The sequence below is a fragment of the Mesoplodon mirus genome (genome assembly GCF_964341445.2).
Source record: "Mesoplodon mirus genome assembly, chromosome: 2".
NCBI lineage: Eukaryota > Metazoa > Chordata > Mammalia > Artiodactyla > Ziphiidae > Mesoplodon > Mesoplodon mirus.
In genome coordinates, this window is record NC_138977.1 from 30,249,419 (window position 1) to 30,277,074 (window position 27,656).

The window sequence follows — 27,656 nt, forward strand, 5'->3', positions numbered from 1 at the left end:
GCATAAGCAGCCTAATGGGTCATGAGGCTGGGATTTTTTCTCTCATGCTTAAGTAATATCTATGAAAATTAAACCAATGAGATTTTTTTTTTTTTTTTTTTTTTTTTTTTTGCGGTACGCGGGCCTCTCACTGCCGTGGCCCCTCCCGTTGCGGAGCACAGGCTCCGGATGCACAGGCCCAGCGGCCATGGCTCACGGGCCCAGCCGCTCCGCGGCATGTGGGATCTTCCCGGACCGGGGCACGAATCCGTGTCCCCTGCAGCGCCAGGCGGACTCTCAACCACTGCGCCACCAGGGAAGCCCAACCAATGAGATTTTATATAAGCAGTACCTTTCCCAAAGTGATCACAAGGTTATATTTATAAGCTGGGTGAACTGGCGCCTATATTAACCTACAAGCACTTTGATAGTTCTTCACTAGTAATAGCAGCTGCAGCCTATGTGGAATTTACTAATGACTAGACACAGTCATAAGTATTTTAAAATATCATATCTTATCTTCACAATATTCTTAAGAGTTCGGTACCATCTTTATTATAAAGATGGAAAAATTGATACTTGGAGTTTAAGTCACTTGTCAAAAGTCTTCTAAATAGTGTGCATTAGAAATCAAACTGGGGCAGCCATCAAGTCATGTCTCAAATCTGAGTCTTGCTGGTAATATAGTTCATGCTTTCATCCCCATGTTATGCAGGCTTCTTTGTCAGTATCATGCATCTTTTTAAGACAATTGCTTTACACATTATCCAATGATAGGGTGTTTTCTTTCTTCTCACCATTTGTGATCAAGGACCTCAACTCCTCTTTCTGTGTCCTTTTGAGGGGAAAGTTCCTATCTGATCACAAGACGTCTGGTGAAACTTCAATTATTTACTTCTTCCTTACCTAATAGTACCACAAAAAGAAAAAAAAAATTAGCGTCATTATAGCATCTAACTCTTAGATGTGAAGGTTAAATGAATCAACCACTTAAAACAATGCCTGGCAAATATTAACCATCGAGTGAATGCTGACAGTTTTCTTTTATCCTAGTCCTACAAGGAGCAATTCACTTGTAAAGAAACATTAAACTTGGTATAACATACCTTGAAATATCAATACCTTATTATTCCAGCCTATATACCTATCATGTGAAAATCATCCAGTTGTATGCACTCTTGAAGTTTTCCAAATCATAAAGTTTAAACTAACCTTACTACTTAGGGTGGCCACCAAATTCTCTGTTGGATACAGTTTTTGTTAGCTCAGGTTTCAAATGAAAACTATTCTTCATAAAGAAAGAATTATTTTTCAAGTTGTTAGTGTCATACATATCATTGAGTAAATAACCTTGTTCTTCACATACTCCAGTTTAAAATTCAACTGTATATAATTATTTGAAAGAAAGAAATTAATTTAAATGGAACAAAATGTTGAATTGTAATTGTATTATATTTGTAAGACCACAGAAGGAGTATCAAAATCATGAATAAATAAAAAGGAAAATGAGATTCATTATTGTTAACTTGTAAAACTGCTTGAAGTATTATCAAAATACAGTCCTGTCTATAATAATGTATTGCCCTTATTACAGAGTTATGAGGTGAATAAAAAATGAAATTGTAATTTTACACAAGAACATATTGCTTCATTGTTTTACAGAAAAATCTTTTATGGAAAAGTCTTTTTATTTCTTCCCATAACTTTTAAATCCCACCAATGACATAGGAAGAAATGACCTTTTTGTTTTAATTACTAAATATTTTTATTTATGCTTGTGATTATAAGTCCTTCTTTCTTTCAGAACTTGTGACAAAAATCATTCCATTCTCACTTGAATTCTCAGAATTTCTTCACTAGTGGCTTATTTTCTTCAGGATAAACTTGAGATTCCTTTTTCCTATTCCTTATCAGATTTGTCTTTCCACATTTAGACTTCTCTTCTTTTTTCCTTTGTCCAGTATATTAAAGCTATCTTGAAAATGTATGCATCACTACCTCTGCTTTGTCTTTATAACACCTGAATACTCTGCCATCTCTGTGCCATAATCTAGGCTTCTACAAGGCATATGGCTAACTGGGTCCTTGGAAACAGGAGCTGACAGGGCAATTTTCTCTAGTTGAGGCTTCATTTACCAATACAGAAAGTTTATATGTGAAATTACACTCTTGTTCAAGGCATATAAGAATTCATGTTGCTTCATATTCTTCTTGACACTAGACCTAGTGATTCATACCAATCTGAAAGGTTTGGCTTAAATTTGCATCTTCCTGATTATACATATAGTTGAGCACTTTTCTAGATTTTTCTTAGTCACATGGTTTTACTCATTCATGGAGCATTTGTTTGAGTTTCCTGTTGGTAGTACTTTGGAACTGTCTTTTTCTTATCTACTTTTAGGAGATCTTTATTAATTCTACGTATAAGATCTTTGATAGCTTTGTAGATGGCAAGTATCTTTTCCTGCCCAGTGGCTTGCATCTTTTATCTCTTAATAGTATCTTTTGAGGAAGAGATACTCTAAATTATAATGTAGTAAAACTTATAAATCGTTTCTGTAATGGTGAGTTTTCTGTGCCTTCTTTAAGAATATTTCTCTACCATAAGATTATGAAGATATTATATCTCCATTATATATTATTATAAATATATTTATTATTATTATAAATGTTTATAATTGTACATATCATATATTATCAAGCATTCTTGAAGTAACAATGTTTAATGTTAAAGTTTAACACATATTTAAACACATTTTTTTCTCTCCTTTCCTTTTTGCATCTTTAAGCTTCCATCTGAGATCATTTTCCTTTTGCCTGAAGAACATCCTTCAGAATTTATCTTAAGACGAGTTACTAGAGATGAATTTTCTTACTGATTTTTGAAAATATACTTCTTTTAATATTTATGTATATGTATAAAATTCTGATTGACTTTACTTTGTTTCATCACATAAAATATAATCCCAGTAGCTTTTTCTTCCTATTTTTGCTCATTATATCAGTTGCTTAACTCTCCTTACTGCAAATGCAAGCTGTATTTTTTCATTTACATAATTTTAAGATTGCTCTGTCTTTGATTTTCTTCAATTTCACTACTAAGTGTCTAGATGTGGGTTATTCTAGCTTTTCATTTTCTTTACTTGACATTTAATAATCTTAAACTTATAGATTGGTCTCTTTCAACATTAACGGAAAATTCTTAACTACTATTTCTTCAAATATGGCCTCTGCCCAATTTTCTTTGTTTCCTTCTTCTGGGTTTCACATAAACCTATTTTTGTTAGCTTCAACTGCATTTTTAAATCTTTATTCTTCTGCTTTTTATTCCATAATATTTATTTTAATCTTTCAGTTTACTAATTCTCTTTTGTACTGTGTCTAATCTGTTCTTAATGACATCAATTTAATCTTAATTTCAGTTATCATATTTTCTACTTATATAACTCTTTCATAAACTTATAATGTTCATAGATTATATATTTAAGTTCTTTTTTAGAATTTCTAAGCTGATTTTATTTTCATAAACCTAAATTTTACAATCCTGGTGACTTTGTTATGGTTGTATGTTATTTCTCCTCATTCTCTTAATGCTGTTGTCTCTCTTTGTTTTCTATATTATCCTTCATTGTGTACTGGATATTTTATTTAAAAAATTTTATAACAATAATTAGATGAACTAGGATGACGTTATCTTATTATAGAGAGGAAGAACTTATGTTTTATGAGACACCCAGACAAAAATAGCCTGCAGTCCACACATTCAATTGCAGAGTGAGGTGCTTTAAAGTCCTACACAGAGAGGGAGGTGGTCTAGTACTGTACCTATCCCATCTATCCCATGTCTCTAGGAATAAGAAGCCAAATAGGGCATTTAGGCTGATCAATCATTTTCTTAAGGTGGAAAAATTCCCAAAGCAATGTGACTCCAGATGCAATCCCATCTCTCTAAGTTACAATTCTTTTCAGGACATAGGCTAGGAAATTCCTTACTGTCTTCTTGTCTCTTTCATAGATAAGAATGAGAAAGACTATCTCTTTCATTTATTCTTTAAAATATATTATGTGTATTTAATCCAGGGTTATTTATCATTTGCTGTTGTTTTATTTCTTCAGTGGCAGAGTTAGTCCAAATTATCTACTGCATTGTTATTGAAGAAGTTTCTAAATCTCTTTTTAATTTATTTTGTTTTATTTTTATAATACATATTATGATATAAGCATATAATAGTTTACAGATAAGCAATTAGCATAAAAAACTCCAGACGTTTTATCATAATAAGTTAGTATCTATAGTGGTGTGTCTAACTTAGTTCAGATGTAACATTTATTTGGATATCACCTATTTCTTGACAGAAGACACCATCATAATTTCCCAGTTGGTTAAAGAGCTTGTCATTAAGTAATTGTGATTTTCTTATTATGAGAATAATTAATTTATTCCTTCTAGCATTCCTAAGTGTCTTTTATTGTGATGTATTTCTTTTTATTTTAATTATTATCTGCTTTTAATTAGTAATTCATTTTAGTGGAGTAGAGCAGGGAACATACACGTTATTTGAAAATATCACTGATAAAATTTCTTCTAGGTATCATTCCTAAAACAGAAATTATAAGCATGATCAGATCAACAAGATTATGAGACTAGTATTTAAATAAATTAAATAAAATATTCAACATAAGTATGTACTTTGGAACTTGAAAAGATGTAGGCATCTAGAAGAACAGAATTCTGTTTATGATACATTATTTTTTTCTTATGATTTTACAGAACTGATTTTCAAACAAATTTACTGAAATCATCTTCTTTTATAAACTGGAGTTTCACAAATATTCAAAATATTTTATTCCCTTTCTGTTCTATTTTAAATTTACATACTATTTTTACCAAACTTTTTATTGCTATTTCCACCACTTAGTCACTATTGGAATAAATGCTTCATAAATACTGATGTGCAGTGTTTGAAATTTTATTCAACTACACTTGTCTCTCCAACTTCAGATTCTGCTAGAGGAGAATACAATTTTTCATTTCTTTGAAAACAAACTCTTTATATTCCTCTAAGCCAAGTTGTGAAGGTGAGAAAGTGCAAAAAGGGATCCACAGAAAGAAAAAATTTTATTTGCCTCTTAGCTTTCCCAGGTGAGCAAACAAAAGAAGCTGCTCTGGAAATGGCATTAATAGTCTTCATAATACCAGATCAAAGGAAGCACCACAACTAGAGCTCTGATTTCTTTCCTAGAATACTTGAGAGGGCCTCCAATAAGAGGAATAATTTATAGGTCAAAAGAAGTACTGACGTGTTTCAAAAAACTCAACAGTATCTGTTGTATCTAACCTATATGCTTTTACGTTTGGTCAGGACATTAGATGACTCTTGATGTCATATGATACATGTTTTTACTTAGACCTTCAAATGTACAATATCATTGGAGCTAAAAAGATAGAGTACTAAAATGATAGGTGTTATTTGCTGCACATAACTGTTATTTGTCTGTTCATAACTAGCATACGATGTTTGTGAATAGAGTGCTATAGAATAAAATATGTTACCTTTAATGTATATCTACAAAATTGTGTATTAATGATAATTGACAATGAATTAAATTTCAGTACTTTTCTTTGAAACTCTTATTTCTAAACTAACAATTATGATCACTCAAATATACACAAATGCTCAGATTCAACTGATCTTACCTCTTAAATTCAGTTTTAAATTAGTTTACAGATTAATTCATAGCTATTGTTCCAGGTTGTTAATGTATCTCTAGAAATAATCACCATTTTTCTCTGAAATTTATAAATGTGACATGTTTTATAAACATTTAATCCATTAAAGCATATTGAATGACATTAGAATATAGGAATAAAAATGTTTAACATTTGTGATTTTGTGAAACTAAATCTTAGTCTGGTAATAACTATAAGAAAGACTAGTCAAGATGAGCATGACAATTCTGTAAGTAAAAGAAATCTTACAGCTAAATTTATCTGAGAAAAGGACCACTTGATTTTGAAGAATAACAGGTAAATGTAATTGGTTTTGTAGATGTAGCTCAATATAATACATTAAAGAAAAGGTGAAGCATGCAGGAAAAAAATTCTATAGACTTTTTGAAATACATATTATTTAATAGCATGTATTACTGAGAAAATTTTTAAAAAATCATTTAAAAATGTAACCTCCAAATTAACATATAAGTTTTTACTGTGCATGTTAATATTTCCCGGGTGAATAGTAATTCTTATTTCTAAATAAGCATCCTCTCAAAGGACGTCCATTTTACAAGGATGTCCCACATAATGTTATGCCAAATCTCAGCATTTATTCTAAGATGTTCATATTATCTAATTAGCATTGTAATGTATAACTACCAAAAGCACAACTACTCTAAAAGGCCTGGGACCTAATACCAGATGCAGAAGGTTAGTGAAAACATTCCAAGGTGACTTAGTACCAATTGTATTTCTAAATGTCAGAATAGCCAATGCTAACATGCCGTGTTTTTAAAATAGATGCCTTATTATCTTGTACGTGATTTTATGAGGAAACAGAAGCTGAAATTCAGGAATGTTAATGGAAATTATTAATAATTCTTATTTGGTACCCTACATGATGTTATTACTTTTATAGTTTTCTCTCTTCCCGTAAGTTTGTAATATTAAAGAAAAAGACATATAAAAACACTGTGCCTGCAAATTTCAAAAATTTCCTATGCCTAATTGGTCAAGTATTTTTTTAGTAATTTTATATAAATATATATAACAGAATGGGTATTAAAGAAAAGAAGATTGAACACATTCCTTGTGGTCTTATTACTCAGGAAACATTGAAATACAATGTGAATATGGAAATGTCCTTAGGAAAAATTAAATTGTCAATACAAAAGACTGACCAAGATTTTTGTTCCCCATTTCTATTATTTCTGTTAGTGATGTAAAATCAAAAGCATACATTGAACTGAGTCTCTCTCATAGGATTTTGAAATTTCAAAAGATTGCCTACCCCACCCTTTGACAACGCAAACCAATGATGACTTAAAAAACTTGGCTTTTAAAGACAAGATCCTGTATAACAGAATATAAGGGTCAATCTCCTTCTGCTTATTTTTATCAGATAATGGTGAGGAGCATCAGCACTTACCAAGTGCATGTAGGGATTCTATGTTCAATCCCGGCCTTCTGAGACAAAAAATTGTGACATTTTTGACATTACAGTTTGTGGTGGTACCAAAAATTCAAAGAACTTTTTGTTGAACAGTTAGAGTCTATAAAAATCATTTGATTAGCATTTCTCTTCCTCCTTAAGAGGAAGATAGGATTCAGAAAGAGAGAAAAAGAAGGTCAAATGATGAAAGGGAAGAAGAGGGATTTGTGGAGGATACAGCTCTGATTGTATCTGATCATATTTATTGCAAATTAAAAGCCACCACTTTGGACAGTCAACCCCTCCATCATGAAAAATATCATCAACCACAACAAAGGAACAAGGGACAATTATGGCCTACCCACCCATATGGAAATTTCAGTGAGAATAGGGATTTTGGTATTTCTCACCTGGCTGAGACTGAGCAAAGTCACAATGCAAGACTCCAGCATAATATAGAAACAATAGTGTGTCAGTGAGTGTCAGTTGAAAACTAAAGGGCAGTTGTCACATGGGTAAAGACTGGTGGGATTATCCCAGGTATCTCTGGTGACCATGGACAATCATGTAAATGTCATGGTTCATTCCCAAGATTGGTGAGGACTGTCTGGAAACAGGAAAGCGGATCCAGATTACAAAGTATATTTCCTGCTGTGGCATCATTACTAGGAGAAATGTGTTTAATGGTTATTTAAAAATATATTTAACTTTAAAATTTAAGAATAAGGAAAGGACTGTACTGGACCCACACTGTCTGATAAAGGCAACTGACAGAATTTCAGGAATTTGCTGTTTGGTTGGTGAACTTCAGTTTTTCCTCCCTCAACTTCTCAAATAAATCTCATTCCTTTAGAGTCAGTTTATGTTCCCCAGCACAGTGATGCATTTTACCCATTCAGCTATGCTAGTGTTCTCTGAAGCCAGCCAGCAATGATCTCACCTCACCCACAATATAAATCTATCAGTGAATAAACAGCATCATTTTTATTTCAATGCCAATGACACACTACATGTTGATTTGGCAGTTAAATAATTTTTCTCTCTTCTGGTGCAATCTGCCAGGCTTATTATAACTCTACTTCTGATATTCATTTCATGTTTAATAGTGTTTTGCCTCATGAGGATGCCTGTCAATCAATTAAATTGAAATGTCATTCTGACCTTTAATTGGAAACAATTTATCCTTTTTTCATTTCATCACAAGCTTTTTCCATCTTATACAAATTAAAAGCCTTAATTACTTGTATTCAGAAACTTTATACTAATTAACTTTACAAAACTACATGCTCATCCACACTCCTGATACTGTCTTTACAGAGGTTATCCAGCTGAGTCTGCCTGAAGATCAGAAACTAAGCATCACAGCAGCAACTGTGGGACAGAGTACAGTTCTGAGCTGTGCCATTCAGGGAGAACTCAGACCTCCGATCATCTGGAAACGCAACAATATTATTCTAAACAACTTAGATTTGGAAGACATCAATGTGAGTACATAACTAGAGACTGTATGATTTGTGTATTTCACATGATATACTCTAGACTTTGTGAAGTCTGAGGAGCTTAATGAAATAAGATGTAGAATTGAAGAGAAGTATTGGAACATTTTCATATCCATTCTCCTGTCTGGGAGGCACTTATAGATCATTTGAAATTATCCAAATCACTTGTTTAAGCGTGGTAAGCAGGTTATATACCATTGTGTTGGTGAGATCACAGAAACTTAAACCATAAAGGTCTGGCTCTAAGAATTTCTATAATTACCAACAATGAATCTCTACGTATTTGCTATTATAGTTGAGCAACAGCCTATAGCTTATGAAGTGTTAAAGTGGGTAAAGGAAGTTTCTGCTTCAAATACTTCATAATGTATTACAAATAATGAATCTTAATAAAACAAATAAATGATTTATTTTTCTGGAATGAAAGGACATGTTCATCACTCAGGTTTATTCCTAGAGAATCAGAATCTAAACTCAAAGAGTGTACAGCCCAACAGGTGAAACAAAGGCTGAACAAACTGCAGGGAATTAATTTCTTCCTTCCATGCTTTCTGTTGAAAATGAGCATGAAGAAGTGAACATCATCTTAGATAATGAAAAGAAGTAAATATCGTATGTTATGGGTTGTCTGTGGAAATGAGGTGGGAGAATCCTTTACCTTAGTGATCTTGGGTTCTATAATGTCTTTGCATATAGATTTTAGATATTCTTTACTGTCACTCAAGAAAGCCATCACCTATCCAATAATTCTTTGCTGCTTCATAAAGAACCCCTAAAACACAAGCCCAAGAGAGTCACTCTTATTTGTTACATTTTACTAATATTCTTGTTTAATGTCCTTGAATGCTTCCAAAAAGAAAACTTCTCCATTTTAGATTTTTTTACTTCTATTAAAATTTTTCTAAATTTGCTTACATCTGGGAAATTTCCTCAGAGTATACGGAGAATAATGTTTAATTCTCCAAGATATCAAGAACATTGTACCATAGAACATTCATTTATTAGTTCTAACAGGTTTTCAGTGGAGTCTATAGGATTTTCTATATATAGTATCAGATGATCTACAAATAGTGGCAGTTTTACTTCTTCCTTTCCAATTTGGATTCCTTTTGTTTCTTTTTCTTACCTAGTTGCTGTGGCTGGTATTTCCAATAGTTTGTTGAGAAAAAGGAGGCTAGAGTGGGCATGCTTGTCTTATTTCTGACTTTAGAGGAAAAGATTTCAGCATTTCACTGTTGAGTATGATGTTAGCTGTAGGTCACATATGGCCTTTATTGTGTTGAGATATATTTGCTCTATTCTCACTCCGTTGAGAGATTTTATGTTTGTTTTCATCTTGTATGTCTCTAGGAATTTATCCATGTCTTCTACGTTGTCCAATTTGTTAGTTGTATCATTATTTATAGTAGTATTTTATGATCCTTTGTATATCTCTGGTATCAGTTGTAACAACTCCCCTTTCATTTATACTTTTATTCATTTGAACTCTTTCTCTTTTTTTCCCTAAGTGAGTCTGGCTGAAGGTTTGTTGATTTCATTTATCTTTTCCAAAAAACAACCCTTAGTTTCATTGATCTTTTCTATTTTTTTATTTTTAGTATCTACATTGTTTATTTCTGCTCTGATCTTTATTGTTTCCTTCCTTCTAATAACTTTGGAGTTTGTTTGTCCTTTTTTTCCAGTTCTTTAACTTTTAAGAATGGACTGTTTATTTCAGATTTTTCTTGTTTCTTTAGGTTGTCTCTAGAACCTTTGTGGCTTTCTTATCAGCCCAATTTATTCTTGATAGGTTCAGTTGTTGAGGTCATGCCAAGCCTTGTCAGTGTTTCACATGCAGGGATCTTTGTCAGCTGCTAGTTTTAGGCTAATTGAATACTAGACACTCAGGTAGCAGCTTTTAAAATATGCAAATATATACAGTCCTGTGGGACTACCACATAATCCCTGCTGGCCTCCAGATTAGGTGATTTGAAGATTTTCCCTTGGAGAGAGTTGAGAAAACCAGGGCTCCAGATGAGTGTATAAGGTCCTTTCTGGAAAGTACCAGTGAGCTGTAGCAAGGCCAAAGGAGAGCACAAAGATGGCATCCCCAGCCTACATTCTCTGAGATCTCCTTTGCAGCCTCTACATGTGTGGTAAACCTGAAGCCTACCCCCTCAAGCCTGTCCCTCAAGCTCCAGGACAAGTAAAGGGACCTTTGTCACAGAAAGTCTGAGGGTGTCTGTGTTGTGACCTGGGGCTTGTAGCCTGCCAAAAACAGTTCCTCCAATCGTTTCAGTCCTGTGGCGGCCAGAAATATAGGCCCCCTTGGCCACACAAGCCTGATGCTCAAGGGGTGTCCCTTGTGTGGACTGTGTGTGTCCGCTGGCTTCAGTGGGGCCACAGAGGATCCTGGGGTTGGAGTCAGCAGCCAGCTTCAGCAGGGTCACAGGAGAGTTTGTGGGTGGGACAAAGCCACAAACTTCAGTGGGAATTTAGTGGGGGGCCGGGCTGGGGTAAGCCCACTGCCTGCAGCAGGGCCACATTAGGCTCAGGGGTGGCATGAGATCATTGCCTTCAGTGAGGCTTTGGGAGAGTATCTAGGTGGGTCAAGCCAGCCAGCACTAGCAAGATAGAGGGAGTACAGAACCTGGTGCCCACCAGTGCTGGCTATACCAAGTTGGAGTGAGAGAGCAAAAATGGCACCCACTAGTGCCTCCATCCCCAGAGGAAGCCCCAACAAACTCCTGTACCTCAGGAGGCACTGTGAGATTAGCTAGTAAATCTCCTTCACATGTCTTCTAGGCATTTTTCAAATTGGTGTTTTCGCACTGGGTCCTGGTGTAAGTGAGTCTGTACGTGAGCCCTTTGAAAACAGACTCTCCATTCCCCAGAGCCTTTTGGGTCGCCTGAACATAAGCCCCACTGGTTTTCAAAGCCGGACTTTTGGGGGCTCATCTCTCCAGTGCACATTCCCAGGTTGGGAGTGTCTGAGATGGGGCTCAAACCCTTCCGTCCTCAGGATGAAGTCTGTAATTGTGAGTTTCCTCCTGCTCCCGGCTTGCTGCACTGGGTGTGTGACATTTGTGGGAGACTGTCTCTGCCTCTTCTACTATCTCGAGGTGGTCCTTTATTGTGGAGAAGCTTTTCAGCTAGATTTCAGCTGTTCTTCACAGGGAATTGATCAACATGTAACTATAGAATTGGTATGCTTGTGGGGAGAGGTAAGTTCTATGCCACCATCTTAAACCACTTTCTGCATTTTATCTTTTGTTTTCTATTTTCATCCTTACTATCAAGCTTACCACTGTTATTTTAAAGAAGCCTACGTATTCTATGATACTTTTGTTTGAATACCTCAAATTAAGTTCATTTGAATTGTTTCAAGAATAAGAGGGAGTACGTACTATGTAAGTCTTATGATGATATTCACAGAGATATAGTCTGTGGACAACTTGCAAAAGTGGATCCATGTGCATGGATCATGTAAATTATTTTGCTTACTTTCTTATTCTTGACTGTTCTAGAATCTTGAAATTTCCAGAAAAAAATGATTATAAGTAAGTTAGAGCTCTAAAATATATATAAATGTTAGATGAATTCTGGCATCAATAAATTAACTTATACTGGATGAAGTTATTTTGGATACATTTCATAGAGCAGATAAATATTGAGAACTTAAAAAAATCACACTTCCAATATTGAGAAAGTTTCAGTTTCATTTCAAGGCATACTTAATTAAGTTAAACAATCATTCATAATCTATAGTGTACACAAAACTACCAGCCTTTCAAATAAAGCTGCACAGAATATCCAAAGATGTCTTTGAAAACAGGGATATTTATTCAACTTCCCAATATGCTTCTGGTGTTTTCATTAAGTGCTATGCCATCACCTGTCAAATGATCGGAATACATCTAATTGCCTTTACCAATATAACTAAAATGTGAAATAAAACAGTTATAAAATCTCACTGGTGTTTTCTTTATATTTATTTCTACTTAAAGTCCGCTAAAATAAAGACTTCAGCATATAAATAAACTATATATTGTATACATATATTCAGCACTGTCTCTGGTGGACATCTGACATGATTTTTGGTCACCCAACACCTTTTGAACACCTCTTTGAATATTCTGGCAATGCTTTGATTTTTGCTAACCCCAAGGTGGAAACCAAAATCTTACTTAATCCACCTTCTCCCAGTTAGGAAGCCGATATGTGAATAAGGCTCCAATAAAGAGGATGCTGAGCAAGATTTCCTTTTATAAGCAAGAACAGGGGAATGCAGGTGCTTTTCAGAATCCACTCTCTCCACCCATCCTTCCTGATGAGTGTTGTGGCAGCAGGATCCCACTTTCAAGGACATCAGTGACAAAAGCTCTGCAGTTGGTCAGTGTTCAGCTTCAGCAGGGTCTCCAGTTGGCCAGTCTCAGTATGTGGCTTGTGCACCTTTTCTGGCTTCTCATTCCCTAAGCTGACATGCTGACATCCTGCTTATTCTATGACCTTCCTAGTATCTTTATTAAACCCCTTTCCTGCTTAAAACTAGAAAAATATGTTCTATTGTTTGCCACTATGAATGTTGTCATATTTTTGAATTTAATGTTAAGAAATATCTGTTATTATATCTCCTTAAATTGTATTTTCAATTGTTCTATGTGGATTTATGACATGTTGAAAGATCAAGATAATCTTACTATAGTAAAATATATTTTACTTTGTTTATAAGCAAAAAAGACTTTCAAAAATTCAGATATGAGTCAGTTTTTATACCCTGTTAGTATACTGTCTATTTTCACAAAAGTGGGTTTAATGTCTATTAAATTGTGTAAAGTTAAATTTATAGTGTTTTTTAAGTCAAAGGGAATCAGTAACAATTTGCAATATTCTTTCTGATTACTTAATATATATAAGATAAAATTTAGTATTTATTTACCTCCTCAATATATGAATAGCTTTTGATTGCAAAAGATTAAATATAGACATATTTTTTAAAAAGCATAATTACCCCTCACCTTTTATATCCACTTACTCCTATTCTCAGGTGAAGAAGTTCTGTGAGTACATTTTGAATCCCCTTCCCATGCATTGCAAAGATAATTTTGTTTATTTAATAAGATATATTCATATTAGTTCTTATTACCTCACTACCTCATTATCTCATTAACCCTAAAAACAACTCCATGAAGCAAGAAATGAGTCCCCATTTACACATGCGGGGATTTATGCTAAGAGAGTTGTTCACTGCAGGCTGGTAAGCTATTAAGTGGTGCACCTGGGATGTTTACATGGCCTGATTTACTCTACATCATGAGCTAAACCATTGCATGTAAGTGAGAAGCTCTGTAGCTGCTGCCTTTTGTAAAATGTATCCCAAATAATTCTGGCTCCTATATATTACAAATACATGTGTTATACTCTGCTATTTTGTGTGGGATTGATTCATGATCAGTTGATGTTTGAAGACTTTCATTTTGCCTGTCTTCTGTTTTGCACCAAATGATTAAAAAGGACACCACAGAACTACTGGAAGAAGGATTATACAGAGGTTTGCAGCATGGGCTGGGGATTCAGACTATCTGGATTCCAATTAATATAAAGTCTCTTGGGAGTGATGTGCCCTCGAGCAACTTATTTAACCTCCCTGTGCCACAGCTTCCTTATCTGTGAATTGAGTATACCAATAAAATGAACTCATTTTTGTGTGAGAGCTGATGAGATAAGGTATTTTACAGCTGATAACACTCGATGAAGTACATTGTAAATGTTCAGTTGAACCAGGTTCTTTGTTTTTTCTTCTCTCTCCTTCTCTTCCTCCTCCTCCCTCTTCCTCTTTCTTCTCTTCCTCCTAATATATGTTTCATGGAGCACAGACACACCCAATGTGCCTGAAAGAATGTGAATTCAATGTAAGTCACATATAGCAATAAGGGAGTTTGAAAACTTACAGAAACTGCCAGAACAAAATTGTATCCAATTATAGCCTCTGAAATTGGAAGATTTTTTTCTATTCAATGAAGCTTTAAGATCATGCTGTTATATCTCCACATTAGCAATCTTGTATTAGTCCCTGATTTAAAGATATTCCAGGGCTTCCCTGGTGGTGCAGTCGTTGAGAGTCCGCCTGTTGATGCAGGGGGCATGGGTTCGTGCCCCGGTCCGGGAGAGACCACAACAGTGAGAGGCCCATGTACCACACACACACACACACAAATTATGTCATACCAACCTAGATTCCCATCCTAGTTTTGCTACTTATTAGTTGTATGTTCACAACATACTGATTGAAGCTTAAGCTTCTGTCTCTTCATCTACAAAGAAGGGATTATTACAAAATTCAAGGACATATAACAAGTGCTCAATAAAATACACACTATTTTCATATCACTGAGTAGCTTGATTCAATATGGCATTGTTGATCATGTTGAATAACAAAGCCCCATGAAAATATTATTTCTTTGAAAATAACCTAATGTAATAAATATTACAATGAATTTCAACAACTTTATAGGTAGGCTTGTTAGATAAAATGCAGAACTTCCAGGTTAATTTGAATTTCAGATATATGATAAATCAATTTTTACTGTATGTACCAAACTTTACATGGGATATACTTATATAAAAATCATTCTTGTCTCTCTGAAATTCAACTTTAATTGGGTGTCATATTTTATTTGTTAAGTCTGGCACTCTATTTCCATGAAACTCAAATTGGTTTGAATATGGCGTTAGGCTACTCTCCTAAAAATGTTACTGTGGCTTATATCACTGATATGAAATGTTTGAAATGCTGAAAGTTCATGTGAAATGAAATCCCGGGCTTTGTAGATTCCTTTCATTCTCTCATTTTTAGTATTTGTTCTGGGATTTTTGTTTTCTACATCTATCTAACCTGTATTAGTAATTGTGTCCAGCACCTAGTAGAAGACTGGAAAAAACAGTGGATTAAATGGATAGCAGTTTATTCTTTAATAAAATATACTGTCCACAGCTGACATGATTGCTCCTTGAGGCATTTGGAACTCAACCTCCTATTTTTTCTGACATTCCAAGAGCATGGCTTTTGTCTCCAAGAGCATTTCAGGATTCAAGAGGGCCATAGGAGCTCCGGTCACTAGTCTATATTCTATCAACCTATAATTCAGGCTCATAGTAGTACGAAGCAGGTGAAAGATGAATGGCACTTATTCCTGGAAGTCCCACACTGTTTATAGGTCACTGATGTGCCATAATTGCAATAACTATACCAGGGAGGCTGGTAAATACAGTTGTTTAGCTGGGCATACTGCTTAGCCTTCTGTTACAAAAGAGGACCAGGAGAACAATCTCCAGTTCTCTTTACAAGTCCATGTAAGAGGATATAAGATGTTTTACTTACACTCTGTCTTTCTGCATTGATTACATATGATTATCCCTCTGAATTCAAATTTGAACAACTCTGTATACCATTTAAGTTCCTTCTGTAGTTGTATCAGCTTTCAATTTATTTCTTTGGTTGTTTTGCTTTGTAACCCTTTCCTTAAATATTCTACTAACTTTTTTTGCATTCAGTCTGATGATTTTTCCTTATGATCACCCTTAAGATTGTTCTATCCCTGAAATTTATTTGAAGTGATTCTCACCATGTACAGTTGATCTCCATTTAAAGCAAAGCATGCAAAGAAAAATCATGGAAAATAAAAAATTTAAAATGAACATTTTAATTCAAATCAGGATACAATTGTTGGTGTGGCAGCTTGTCATATTAGTTTTTCTTTCTTTTTTTTTGGTAGATCTTTATTGGAGTATAATTGCTTCACAATACTGTGTTAGTTTCTGTTGTACAACAAAGCGAATCAGCCATATGCATACACACGTCCCCATATCCCCTCCCTCTTGAGCCTCCCTCCCACCCTCCGTATCCCACCCCTCTAGGTCATCCCAAAGCACTAAGCCCATCTCCCTGTGCTATGCTGCTGCTTCCCACCAGCCAACTATTTTACATTCGGTAGTGTATATATGTCGACTCTATTCTCACTTCACCCCAGCTTCCTCCTCCCACCTCAAGTCCTCAAGTCCATTCTCTATGTCTACCTCTTTGTTCCTGCCCTGCAACTAGGTTCATCAGTAGCAATTTTTTTTTTTTTTAGATTCCATATATATGTGTTGACATACGGTATTTGTTTTTCTCTTTCTGACTTACTTCACTCTAAAATCTAGCATTAAAAAAAAACCTACTCTGAAAAAAAAGAATAGATATATAAGTTGTGAGAAAAAAAAAAAAACCTACTCTGGTCTAGAGTAGGTTTCTTTTAATGCTAGGTTTTCTAGTACATTGCTGATAAAACTAGCACTGGAAGATAACATATCAAAGCATAATAAATAAAATGTTCTCTATATGTCTGGATTCTTAAAAGCCATTAAATGCTTAATAAGGAATATTATACCTTATTCTGGTAAAAAATGTTTCAGAATATGTACTGTACTTCAAATTTACAAGTAAAATCCCTAAATCTTATTTATTCCCCAGAGATGGAAAAGACTCTGTTACTTAATTTTAATGTCTAAAGCAGTGTGAAAATACAAATTTTGCCTTTAACTGTGTGACTTTTAAAGTTCTTATATATATGAAAGGGACAATTTAACCCTTTAGGCTATTCATTGATAACAGAGCACAAATTATATAAGACCAATTAAAATAATTTAATTAGTAAGTTTTCTTTATAACTTTTTAAAACTCTAAAGTGTTGTGTTCTATTATGGGACATATTAGCTATTTGAAAACTAGTTATTTGAAAAGAAAGAAACTGACTTTTTTCTTCTCTAGACTATAAACAATCTATTTCTTTTTCCCCTTCACTAAAAATATAGACATTTAATGTTTGTAATATAATACATCATTAATCATGTAATATTTTATCACTATTTCTTTTTTCACATAAGCCTGAGGCTATTGTGGATCTTAAAATCCAAGTGAAATCAGAGAATATTTATGATTCAAAACCTTCCAAGCCAAATCAAGCAGGGAGTTTTAACATGGCTGAGGACATTGAATTTCTTCCACACACATACAACATGCAATATGCATTCATCTTTCACTTAAATATATGTTATGCAGGTTCAATACTAATTGTTAACTTGGTGAAATTGCCTGTGATCATAAATATTGCCTAACAGTATGCTGTTTTATAAAGAATATTGTTCCTAAATTACTTTTTTTCTGCTGATATAATAGAGCACTGCATTTTACAATTCACTTCTCAAAGAATCTTAAAATCAGTCATTTAAAAAACATTTTTGAATATATTTGGCCAGATTCCTTTGGAACTTACTCTTGCAAATAGCAATGTATAAAGATAAAATGTCCATGTCTGAATGAGTGGACAAATATTCACATATCAGTTTGTTGAGTACTTGATATATATATATATATATTTTAATTTTAGGTTCAGTTTTCAAAATTATAGAAGATCACATTATTTAAATAAATTTGTGAGGAATAGTAATATGGAAACAAAACTTCACTGTGACATTTTTCCTTTCAGTAAGATCAATGTCCATATAACTATATAGATTCTTAACGTGATGAAGCTTGTTTTTTCAATGTTTTCTTCATTATTATATCTCTGAATCTAGGGCTTCAATTACTATGTTTAAGCTGATACATTCCAGATTATAGTTCTACTTTCAATTTCTCTTCTGAGTAATATTTTCTTCATTTGAATGTGCAAAATTCAAGGCAATATTTCTACCCTAAAACCTACAACATTTGTGTGTTTTCTATTCCAAGTAAATATAGTCAACAACTGAGTTCCTGTTGGATTTCTCTCTCAATTTTGCCCTCAAATCTAATATGTCACAAAACCTTGTGAATTTAACTTTTTATTTATCTTAAATCTATTCTGTCATCTCATTTCCACTATGGCTGCCTTAGTTTAAGCTCTTATCAATTATCACCTTCAAACTTTATCTTTGTCTACTGAGACTGCCCTTTTACTCATAATAGCTTCATAAAATTTACATCTGGACATTTCACTTTCCTCTTTACAACCCTTTAATATCTTCTTGTGAGTTTCAGGAGAAAAAAGATTAAAATTATTTAATGTTTTCTAAAAAGCCTATTATCTATTAACTCTTCCTACATTTCACACATGTTCACTCTTTACTACAAGCTTTCCAAAACACTGGCTGTTCTCTGTGTTGTGCTATTACTACCTCTGTCAAAAACATTCTTCTCTCATCTGGAAAACCCTTCCTTGTCCCTTGCATCTACCTAAATCCAATTCTCCTTTATAACAGATGAACACTTGTCATGCCTAAACTTGAGTTGTTTTTAAGCTTTTTTGTCCAGTAACTACAATACTTATTGTATCACAATAAAACTATGACTACTCTTGCCTTTCTTCCCTGGACTAGAAGCTCTGAGCACAAGGACCCTTACCTGTTCAACTGTGTGTTATGATATTTGTACTATACAGACAAAGAAGATAATAATTTTTAAATGCTCAAATAACAAAAGACATATTGACATGTCTTATATTTGTAATTTTGCACTATTGAGTTTGTGGGCTTTTTATATTTAAAGTTTGCTAGGGATTTTATTTACTTAGCCACATCAAGGATTATCAGTCAACTGATGTTTATTGGCAGTCAATCATTTAAACCTAGCACGGCTCACCAATTTCTGTATTCAATTACTTTAATAACATTTCTCATTAAGCATATCGATTTTTTACTACAGTTTCAATTTAATCTCCTATCATATGCAATAAGGTGGGTAAAATAAAAGATGAGGAGAAACACATATTTGGTCATTGTTTGATCTTTCTGCATCCACAAATATTGATTTAACTGCTACACTTTTCAAGGTACTTACCTAAATGATGAGGATATACCTATAAAAGATACCATTTCAGTCTTCAAAATTTCACAGAAGGAATCAAAAGAAAAAATAACTGCATTAAATTTAATAATGCATATGAAACAGTGTCATAAATATATACCTTTGTATATTTTGTACACAAATATATAAATAATAGAAAAGAGAAGTCAAATTTAAGTTTTCAGGGTCATAGAAGACTTTTAAGAATACACTAGTCTTGCAGTTGAGATGATAGCTATCAATAGATGAAGGAGTGGTGGATAGGTATCCTTGAGAAAGGGTACATGGGCTTGAGATACCATGGTGCCTTCAGAGATGTGACTGTCTCTGTTATGTTTTAGAGTAAGCAAAGGCTTGAATATATCAAATAAAGCCAGGTTTTTGCGTTTGATTTTAGACTGTACACTTACATTTATAACATATAGCACAAGATAACATTTGATGAAAACTAAATATTTACCAACCATTCTAAGTTGAGATTTTTGAAAAGTGTATTAACTCATTTACGTCTCAGCACAAACCTACATAAACCAACATATTTATACCCATACAGGATGATGCTTAAGTTGATTTTTAATGGTATAATTTCAATAATAACTTGGTTCCCTTTGTAGTTTACCTTTCTCCATTCACTTTGGTCCATATATGCAGATTGAACCATAATTTAAACAAATAATACATCCATACAATTTTAAGCAATTTTTAAGTTCTATAGCAAAAGAAGCTAGCAAGCACCATTCAAAGGTAAACTCCCTAAAGTATATACCATTAATTTCACAGGAGACTTTTCATTGCCCTTCTAATTACAGTTAACTTTATTCCTGACCTTTTAAATAATGCCCAGCTTGTGAGAGATATTACTGCTACAAATTTACATTTAACAAAAGTAAGGAAAATTATAGTGGGATAATTGCTTCACAACCACCAAAAATCATAGGGTTTAAAATCAAAATCTTATTGCATAATTAAACGCAAAATGGAAGATTTCTGACAACCAATCACTTTAAGGTTAATTGTTGATTCTCGTTTTTCTTATCTTTGTCCTTTTGTGCAAGAAGCAAGACTAATAGCTTCATTTAAAATAAGCAATATTATAGAGATTTCTCTTATGTGGATGTAAGAGTATCCATGTAAGCTAGTTATATTTCTGAGTACTCAGTGTTTTAGAAAGAGAAATTTAAGAAGGCTGTTAGAGATGATTAACCAAAGAGAAAAGAAGTTCTAAAGTACCATCCAGTTTTGTTGTTCCTTCAAGGATTTGTTATTTTATTTCTCTTCAATTAGCAGAGTTTTGGCAAAGGTTGGAGACCTATATTTTCTTCCTAACTGAATATACTATCAAATGCTAGACAAGGGAATAAAAACATAATAACTTTTTTTATTTGCTCACTGAAGGAACTTCATGCAGAGTTGTGAGAACTCCAATTTATGTTAGTGAAGCATGTTGATTGCAATTTCTTATAAATTACTGCTTTTCTTCCTGAAAATGAATTATATTTATAACAGATAACTCTAGTAAACATTCTTAAATTTATATAAGAGATGTTCAAACATATTTATACTGACATTATCATGATTCATAAAATTATATTTCAATGGGAAAAATGCATTGTAATTTTACTACTTTTGTCTAAAAATAATAAAGCAGCTATTGTTCAGAAGGAAGATATTAATCCCTCTCTTATTTTATTTATTTCTATTCCACTATGGCATATTTAAGTTTAATGATTTAATTTGAATATGCCTCTTCAAAATCTTTGTCAATGAGTGTTTACAAAGTGTCAGCAGATCTGTATGGGCTTATGGCAGGAAAGATATTTTATAATCTCTAATTCTAGAGTTTATAGTGGTAAGATTTATTTTGACTTATGGCAAGAAATATTGTGGCATCAAAAATAAAGACAATCGTCAATGGATTGCCACCATGAGTATGTGGTGAACAAGAACTTATTTTTTATAGAGAAACAAACTGGGACAAACATGGTTGTGATGATATATTATGACCTTGGATCCTATTCTGGCTTAGGGTAATTAAACGGCCAACTTCTGGCTAATGCTGTAGAGTCAATTGCTTGAGATGATGTATCAATGACATTACAAATATATATAATGACAACATATCTTTTGAAGTCGTATTGGAGTATGGTCTAACACTCCCATCTAAGGATTACTTAATTCTCTAGGATGTACCTTTGCTTGTCCATTAACTGCTGATTAAGGCACAGAATCTGTGAATATGCATGTTAAATTTCATATATGTCCAAAGAAGATGCAAATGACTTCTGTAGAAAAGACAGCTACAAAATACTTGTTTCATTACACTGTAGGACATTAACCAGTTTCTGTTTAACTTAACAAACTTATTTCAGCATGCCTGAACCAAATTATGAAAATCTCCTCTCCTCAAATGGACTTTGAACTAGCTTTACCGACTTGCTGGTTCTCTCATTAATGAGATAAATAAAACTTTGCCTCATGCTTACCTTATATTTGTATGAGAATTGTGTTTTAAGCCTTTGAAAATTATTCCTCAACTATGTTTTAAGCTCCATACATTTAAGGTTTCTTTAATATGCCAGTGTGATATTTGATAAGATGTGATAAGATGTGTCTTTTATTTTCTGTAGCTGAATAAAAGAGGAAGCTATTATTTGAACAATGTAGTGATAAAATAGGTATTACGGATAGCTTTTTTGTGGAATAAAGGTGGAAGGATCTTAAATATTTTTACTATTTTAGGATGTTTAGAGACCTTAATGTAATCCCTGGCCTAACAGAGATTTGCAACCCAGAAACACTTAAGCCATCACTCTATTATTTCCTAGGTGAATGGATGCTGGAAAGACATGATATATCTCTAATTCAAAACCTTCTTATTTACAGAAGTTTTGTGTGCTACCTTTTTAAAATGTATTGCTACAATAGCCTGTTAAAAAGTTTCTACAGGTCTTCCCTGGTGGCGCAGTGGTTAAAAGTCCGCCTCCGATGCAGGGGACACGGGTTCGTGCCTCAGCCCGGGAAGATCCCACGTGCCACGGAGCGGCTGGTCCTGTGAGCCATGGCCGCTGAGCCTGTGCGTCTGGAGCCTGTGCTCCGCAATGGGAGAGGCCACAACAGTGAGAAGCCCGCGTACTGCAAAAAAATATATATATATAATAATAATAATAAAATAAAAAAGTTTCTACGCATGCTATTATGGAAAATGTTGATGACACCATAAGTATAATGATAGTGTAAATATAGAAGCACGGGGAGAAATGGAAAATAATTGTACCATTTCTTTTTGATGTTTATTCGATCTACTGAGGGTAATTCAATCCCATTGTCACTCTAACATTTCTTATGGTGCTACAGGGAGTGATACACTTCAGTGAAACAATTAATAACGTTTCTATGCAAGAACAAAGGGATCGTACAACTCTAAGTATTTTTCACGTTTCAAGATTTTGATATTTAAAGAGGCGAAAAAATCAGATTCTTTTTACCCTAGGTATAGTTATAACACTTGATAAAGGTACCTTTTTTGTTATGTTGCCCTTGAATATAAATCTGGAGGGTGGACCACATAAATTCGTAATTTTTCAGGAGGATTTTATCTTTTATTTATTTATTTTACCTGATCCTTGTTGATTGTGTCACCTGAAAAAAAAAATGCAGAACCTAAAAGTTGAGGATTATGTTTTATTTGGCAGCATACTGAGGATGTAAGCCCAGGAGGCAGCCTCTCAGATGCTCCGAGGGACGGCTCCACAGAAGTGAGGGAGGAGCCAGGATACAGAGGGGTTTTTGCATAAATAAATAAATAAATAAATGAAGCAGTCGTCAGAACATCAAAAGGTTACTATTAATTAAAGAAAACCAGACACCTCATGTTAATGAGCTTAGAGCTCTTCTATATATGGGAAGAGGAAAGAGTCTGGGCTCACTGAACTCATTCCTTTGATGTGCACCTTAACTCTCTGGGGTCAGTATCCTGCCCTTTCCCATCCTGGGTCCCCTCAGGGGGCATCACTGGGGGCAACTGCAGTGAGTGAGGGCTTGATGGCCCAGCATCCTTTGTTTACTGATACGGCAGGTAACATTCTTCATCCACAATTGATTACAGTTTCTATCATCTCAATAAATGTCTCTAATTGAGATCCCATAAAAGATAATAATGGTTACCTGATTACAGTCCTATATTTAAATTAAGGTTTTCCTTCACTGTTTTTGGGATTATCAACCATCAAATGATGAAAAGGGATTGATGATTTTTTGTTGATTGCAAATAGCCTCTGAGAATAAACTTATTTTAAATATAGTGTATTTTACAATGGATAGAATATAGGAATGATTTTCTATCAGAGTTTAGGAGGAAGATTTACTAATGAGAATAGATAGTTGGAATATAATTATAAATGACAATGATACTGATTACTTGCACTTTACCAGAATCTTCATATGCATATATCATAAACATTCTTTTATTCTTGGTAATCAGTGAGGCCAGTTGTGAACATATACAGCAAGTATAGAATGGAATCAAAATCCTTTCCAAGGTTCTGATTTCAAAATCCTTGCTTTTGCCCCTTTGGTAAATTCCTTCTAAGTTACTTCTGGTTTAATGAATGCCTATTTTGTGACAGGTAGTACACTAGAACATTAACTGACCCAAACATTTAATCAGATGCAATGTTTTCCTAACCTTATTTTAAAGGTGAGGAAACTGAGGTTCAAGGAGATCATCTTACTGTCTCAGAATCAGATCATTGTTAAACATCAGATCTCTGAGTTCATATAGAAAAAGACTGAGAAATTTAACAGAATCCCTATGGGATAATTAAGCTTTAATAGTCACGCCAATTTTATTAGATTTATTTTTTATAATTCTGAGATAGAAGAATTACTAAAGAAGAGTATCAAGTATGACAGAAGAGACTGGTCCTTTCTAATATAAAACCACTCGGTAAAGTTCCCTCTTTAGGGAGTTCAAGTAAATTGGAAACACAACTCTTGTTAGCAATAATCCGTTATAAGCTCATATCACTTTTTAAGTTTAAATGTTTAGATATTTTCTTTCTTTAAACATGAAAATAATTTGGGAATATATATATATATATATATATATGTATATATATATAGTGCTGTAAGGATTAAAAGTAAAACACAAACATGTTTTAATTAGTCAATGACATATTAAATATAATTGAACTGCATTAGGAATTCATGTTTTGCATACCTTATAATGTCTGTTTCAATCAAAGTCTTTGCAGAAAATAAATATTTTAAACATGACCTTCACACTTCATTATATTTTCTGTACTCTATATACTTATGTTGTTAGTCAGTTCACAGACCAGATATGCTCCAGAAAAGTTACATGTGGAACAAAACTTGTAATTTATAATTTAAAAGATGGTAAGAGAATGTGCTTTTTAAAGGAAAGTTCAGGTGAGAATTTCTGAAATGTAAATAGAACTTTTTGCATATGGATTTACCTGAATGTTTTCTTAAAGGATAATACTTGAACGGATTTTGGCTTCTTGTCTTCCTGTGACCTTCTCCCTTACTCCCACTCTGTCCTCTAGCTCCCATGCTCCTGTTCCTTCTTTTCACGTCATCGGGATCACCACCTATTAAGTATTGATACTTACATGATTAGACCACCACGGTAAATGTCGGGGACATTATATTAGGTGCTGCATTAGTGAACTGTAATGTATTAGTTCTAGTTTCCAAAAAACTCTGTGATTATATTTTAGGTTCAATAGATATTGTACCCCTCAGGCTTGGTTAAAAGATTTACTACCTTAATTAACTTCAAGCTTGTTTAAATTTCAGTATTCAATCTTAAGCTGTAATTATTAAGCTATTTAAAATTTTAATAACAAAACAACAATAAGGCTTTATATTAAAATTGTAGTGTTGCAGACACATTCATAAGTATTTTTTTACAAATTAAAGTGTTTAGTCTTGTAACATGGTAGTTATCACTCATACCGCAATTTTATAGATGATAATTCTGGGACAAGAGTTTATGGGATTTGCCTTCATCACATAACTCTTGTTTCTGTTACGGATCCCACCTCAACACCTTTCCTTACATCTTCCAATCCCTAACCCCCATGGTAGCCAGCCTATCAATTCATGAGTGATAATTCCCTCTGAAGCCTCGTATAACTTTTATGCCTAATTGAAATAATGCTTTCAGAAAGGCATGGTGGCTTCTATACTTCTCATCTCCACCGTTTTATCTTTGTTAAATGAATCTAGAGAATCATGTTACAAGTCTAGGGGCTACTGAATATCACAAAGGCTGAACACAATAGTGTGAATTCAACTGCCAAACTAATCTACCATAATCATAGAATAGTTCTGGAGAAGGACAAAGTAGAGAAATCTGACTTTTCTAGCCCTCTAAACTGCCACTAATCTTATTTTCCTTTAGTGAAAAAACACACTTTGGAAACTGAAAAAAAACCTTGTTCATTTTTCACTTGTTATTGAACTACATGGTATTATCCTAAAAGTTAGTAGGGATAGAACATTTTCATTCCTTAGTGAGTATGAATACACTATTTGCTGATTTCATCCAGCAAACTAACTGCATGATGTATCAAGGTTGAATCTAATTTCGATAACATCTTTAAATGAAAACTTTGCTATGTAATCCAAGGAAATAAATGTTTCAGTGTAATTGTTAGTTTAAAACTGGAATGCTACAGCATAGCATGATATAATAATACAAATAAACACAAACATCCAGAGAAGTGTTATCTAAGGATGCCTGGTAAATCTAATTGGCAACATTTAATGATATAGCACTTCATATAGGTCTAGTCAAAGGTAAAATTAAACTTTTCAGCATTCTATATTTTTAAAGTGTTGTTTCTAAGAAATAGTTTTACAACTAAATGCCTGTGAGCTTTGAGTGGTTATAATTCATTAATTCCTCATTTTTAAAATTAACTCGTTCAAATGCCCATCACACACTTCCTATCTGCCAGGCACTGTGCTAAATGCTGTAGGTTACATAGTGAACTACACGGAACCTGCCTTCATAGGTAAGACTATGGAGATAGTTGATTAACAAATAGTCACACAAAAATTAAAAGCTAATAACAATTATACTAAAAACTAAGAATAAAAGAGTTTAGAGTAATATGATAAATTGTACAAAGGGGACCTAATTTATGTTATCCAACAGGAGACTAATGTAATATCTCAAGGATACATAGGTGATATTATGCAAAATGTATGCCTGGCAATGGAGATGAGGACCACAATGTGGGAGAAAGGATGCTGGGCTGCTAGAGGCTCTGAAAGTGGCCTCTCTTGACAGAGCCTTATGGCAGGAGACAAGCCTGGAGAAGCAATCAGATATTATTTTCTGATATAAAATTTAAAACTCTTCCCATGTTCATTGCAGCACTATTTACAATAGCTAGGACATGGAAGAAACCTAAATGTCATATGATACCACTTATATGTGGAAGCTAAAATATGGTACAAATGAACCTGTTTACAAAACAGAAATAGAGTCACAGATGTAGACAACAAACTTATGGTTACTAAGGGGGAAAGTAGAGGGTGGGGAAGGATAAACTGGGAGATTGGGATTGACATATACACACTACTATATATAAAATAGACAACCAAAAAGGACCTATTGTATAGCATAGGGAACTCTGCTCAATACTCTGTAATAATCTAAATGGGAAAAGAATTTGAAAAAGAATAGATACACGTATATGTATCACTGAATCACTTTGCTGTACACCTGAAACTAACACAACATTGTTTATATTCCAATAAAAATTAATTAAAAAAATAAAATGAAACTCTCTTACAACATTTTCTTTTATTGTGCCACACGTCTTTTCCCCCTATGTATGTTAATCTGAGGTATAAAATATTTTTAAGGGATATGTATTTACGATTTATTAGAAAGGCATTCTAATACATTCACTCTAGAAACCTATTAGATTACTCTTTTAGGACTCATAGTCATGACTTTATCATTTTCATGATTTTAGAAAAGTGTAGAAAATTTCCAAATAGTGAATATAGCCTTATTTCCAGTTACTCTTTTCTTTCCCATTTTTCCCTGAGTGTAAAACTATCATCTGAACAATGAAGCTATCTGAGCCCATGTGGCCCAGAGAAAAGGAACACTTAGTGAAGCAGTCCTTCCCTGAGGAAGCAAGA

The 27,656-nt window shown here is 33.7% G+C and overlaps 1 protein-coding gene across 3 annotated transcripts in view; it reads left to right on the plus strand.

Annotated features, from left to right (window-relative positions):
* Nucleotides 1-27,656, plus strand: part of FSTL5 (follistatin like 5) — a gene marked incomplete at both ends in the record, with an annotated part of 542,883 nt that overhangs the window by 329,559 nt on the left and 185,668 nt on the right. For all 3 annotated transcript variants that reach the window (XM_082611409.1, XM_082611410.1, XM_082611411.1), the window contains one exon: nucleotides 8,445-8,611. In XM_082611409.1, coding sequence (XP_082467535.1) covers nucleotides 8,445-8,611 — 167 coding nt within the window. The remainder of the gene's footprint in view (nucleotides 1-8,444; nucleotides 8,612-27,656) is intronic.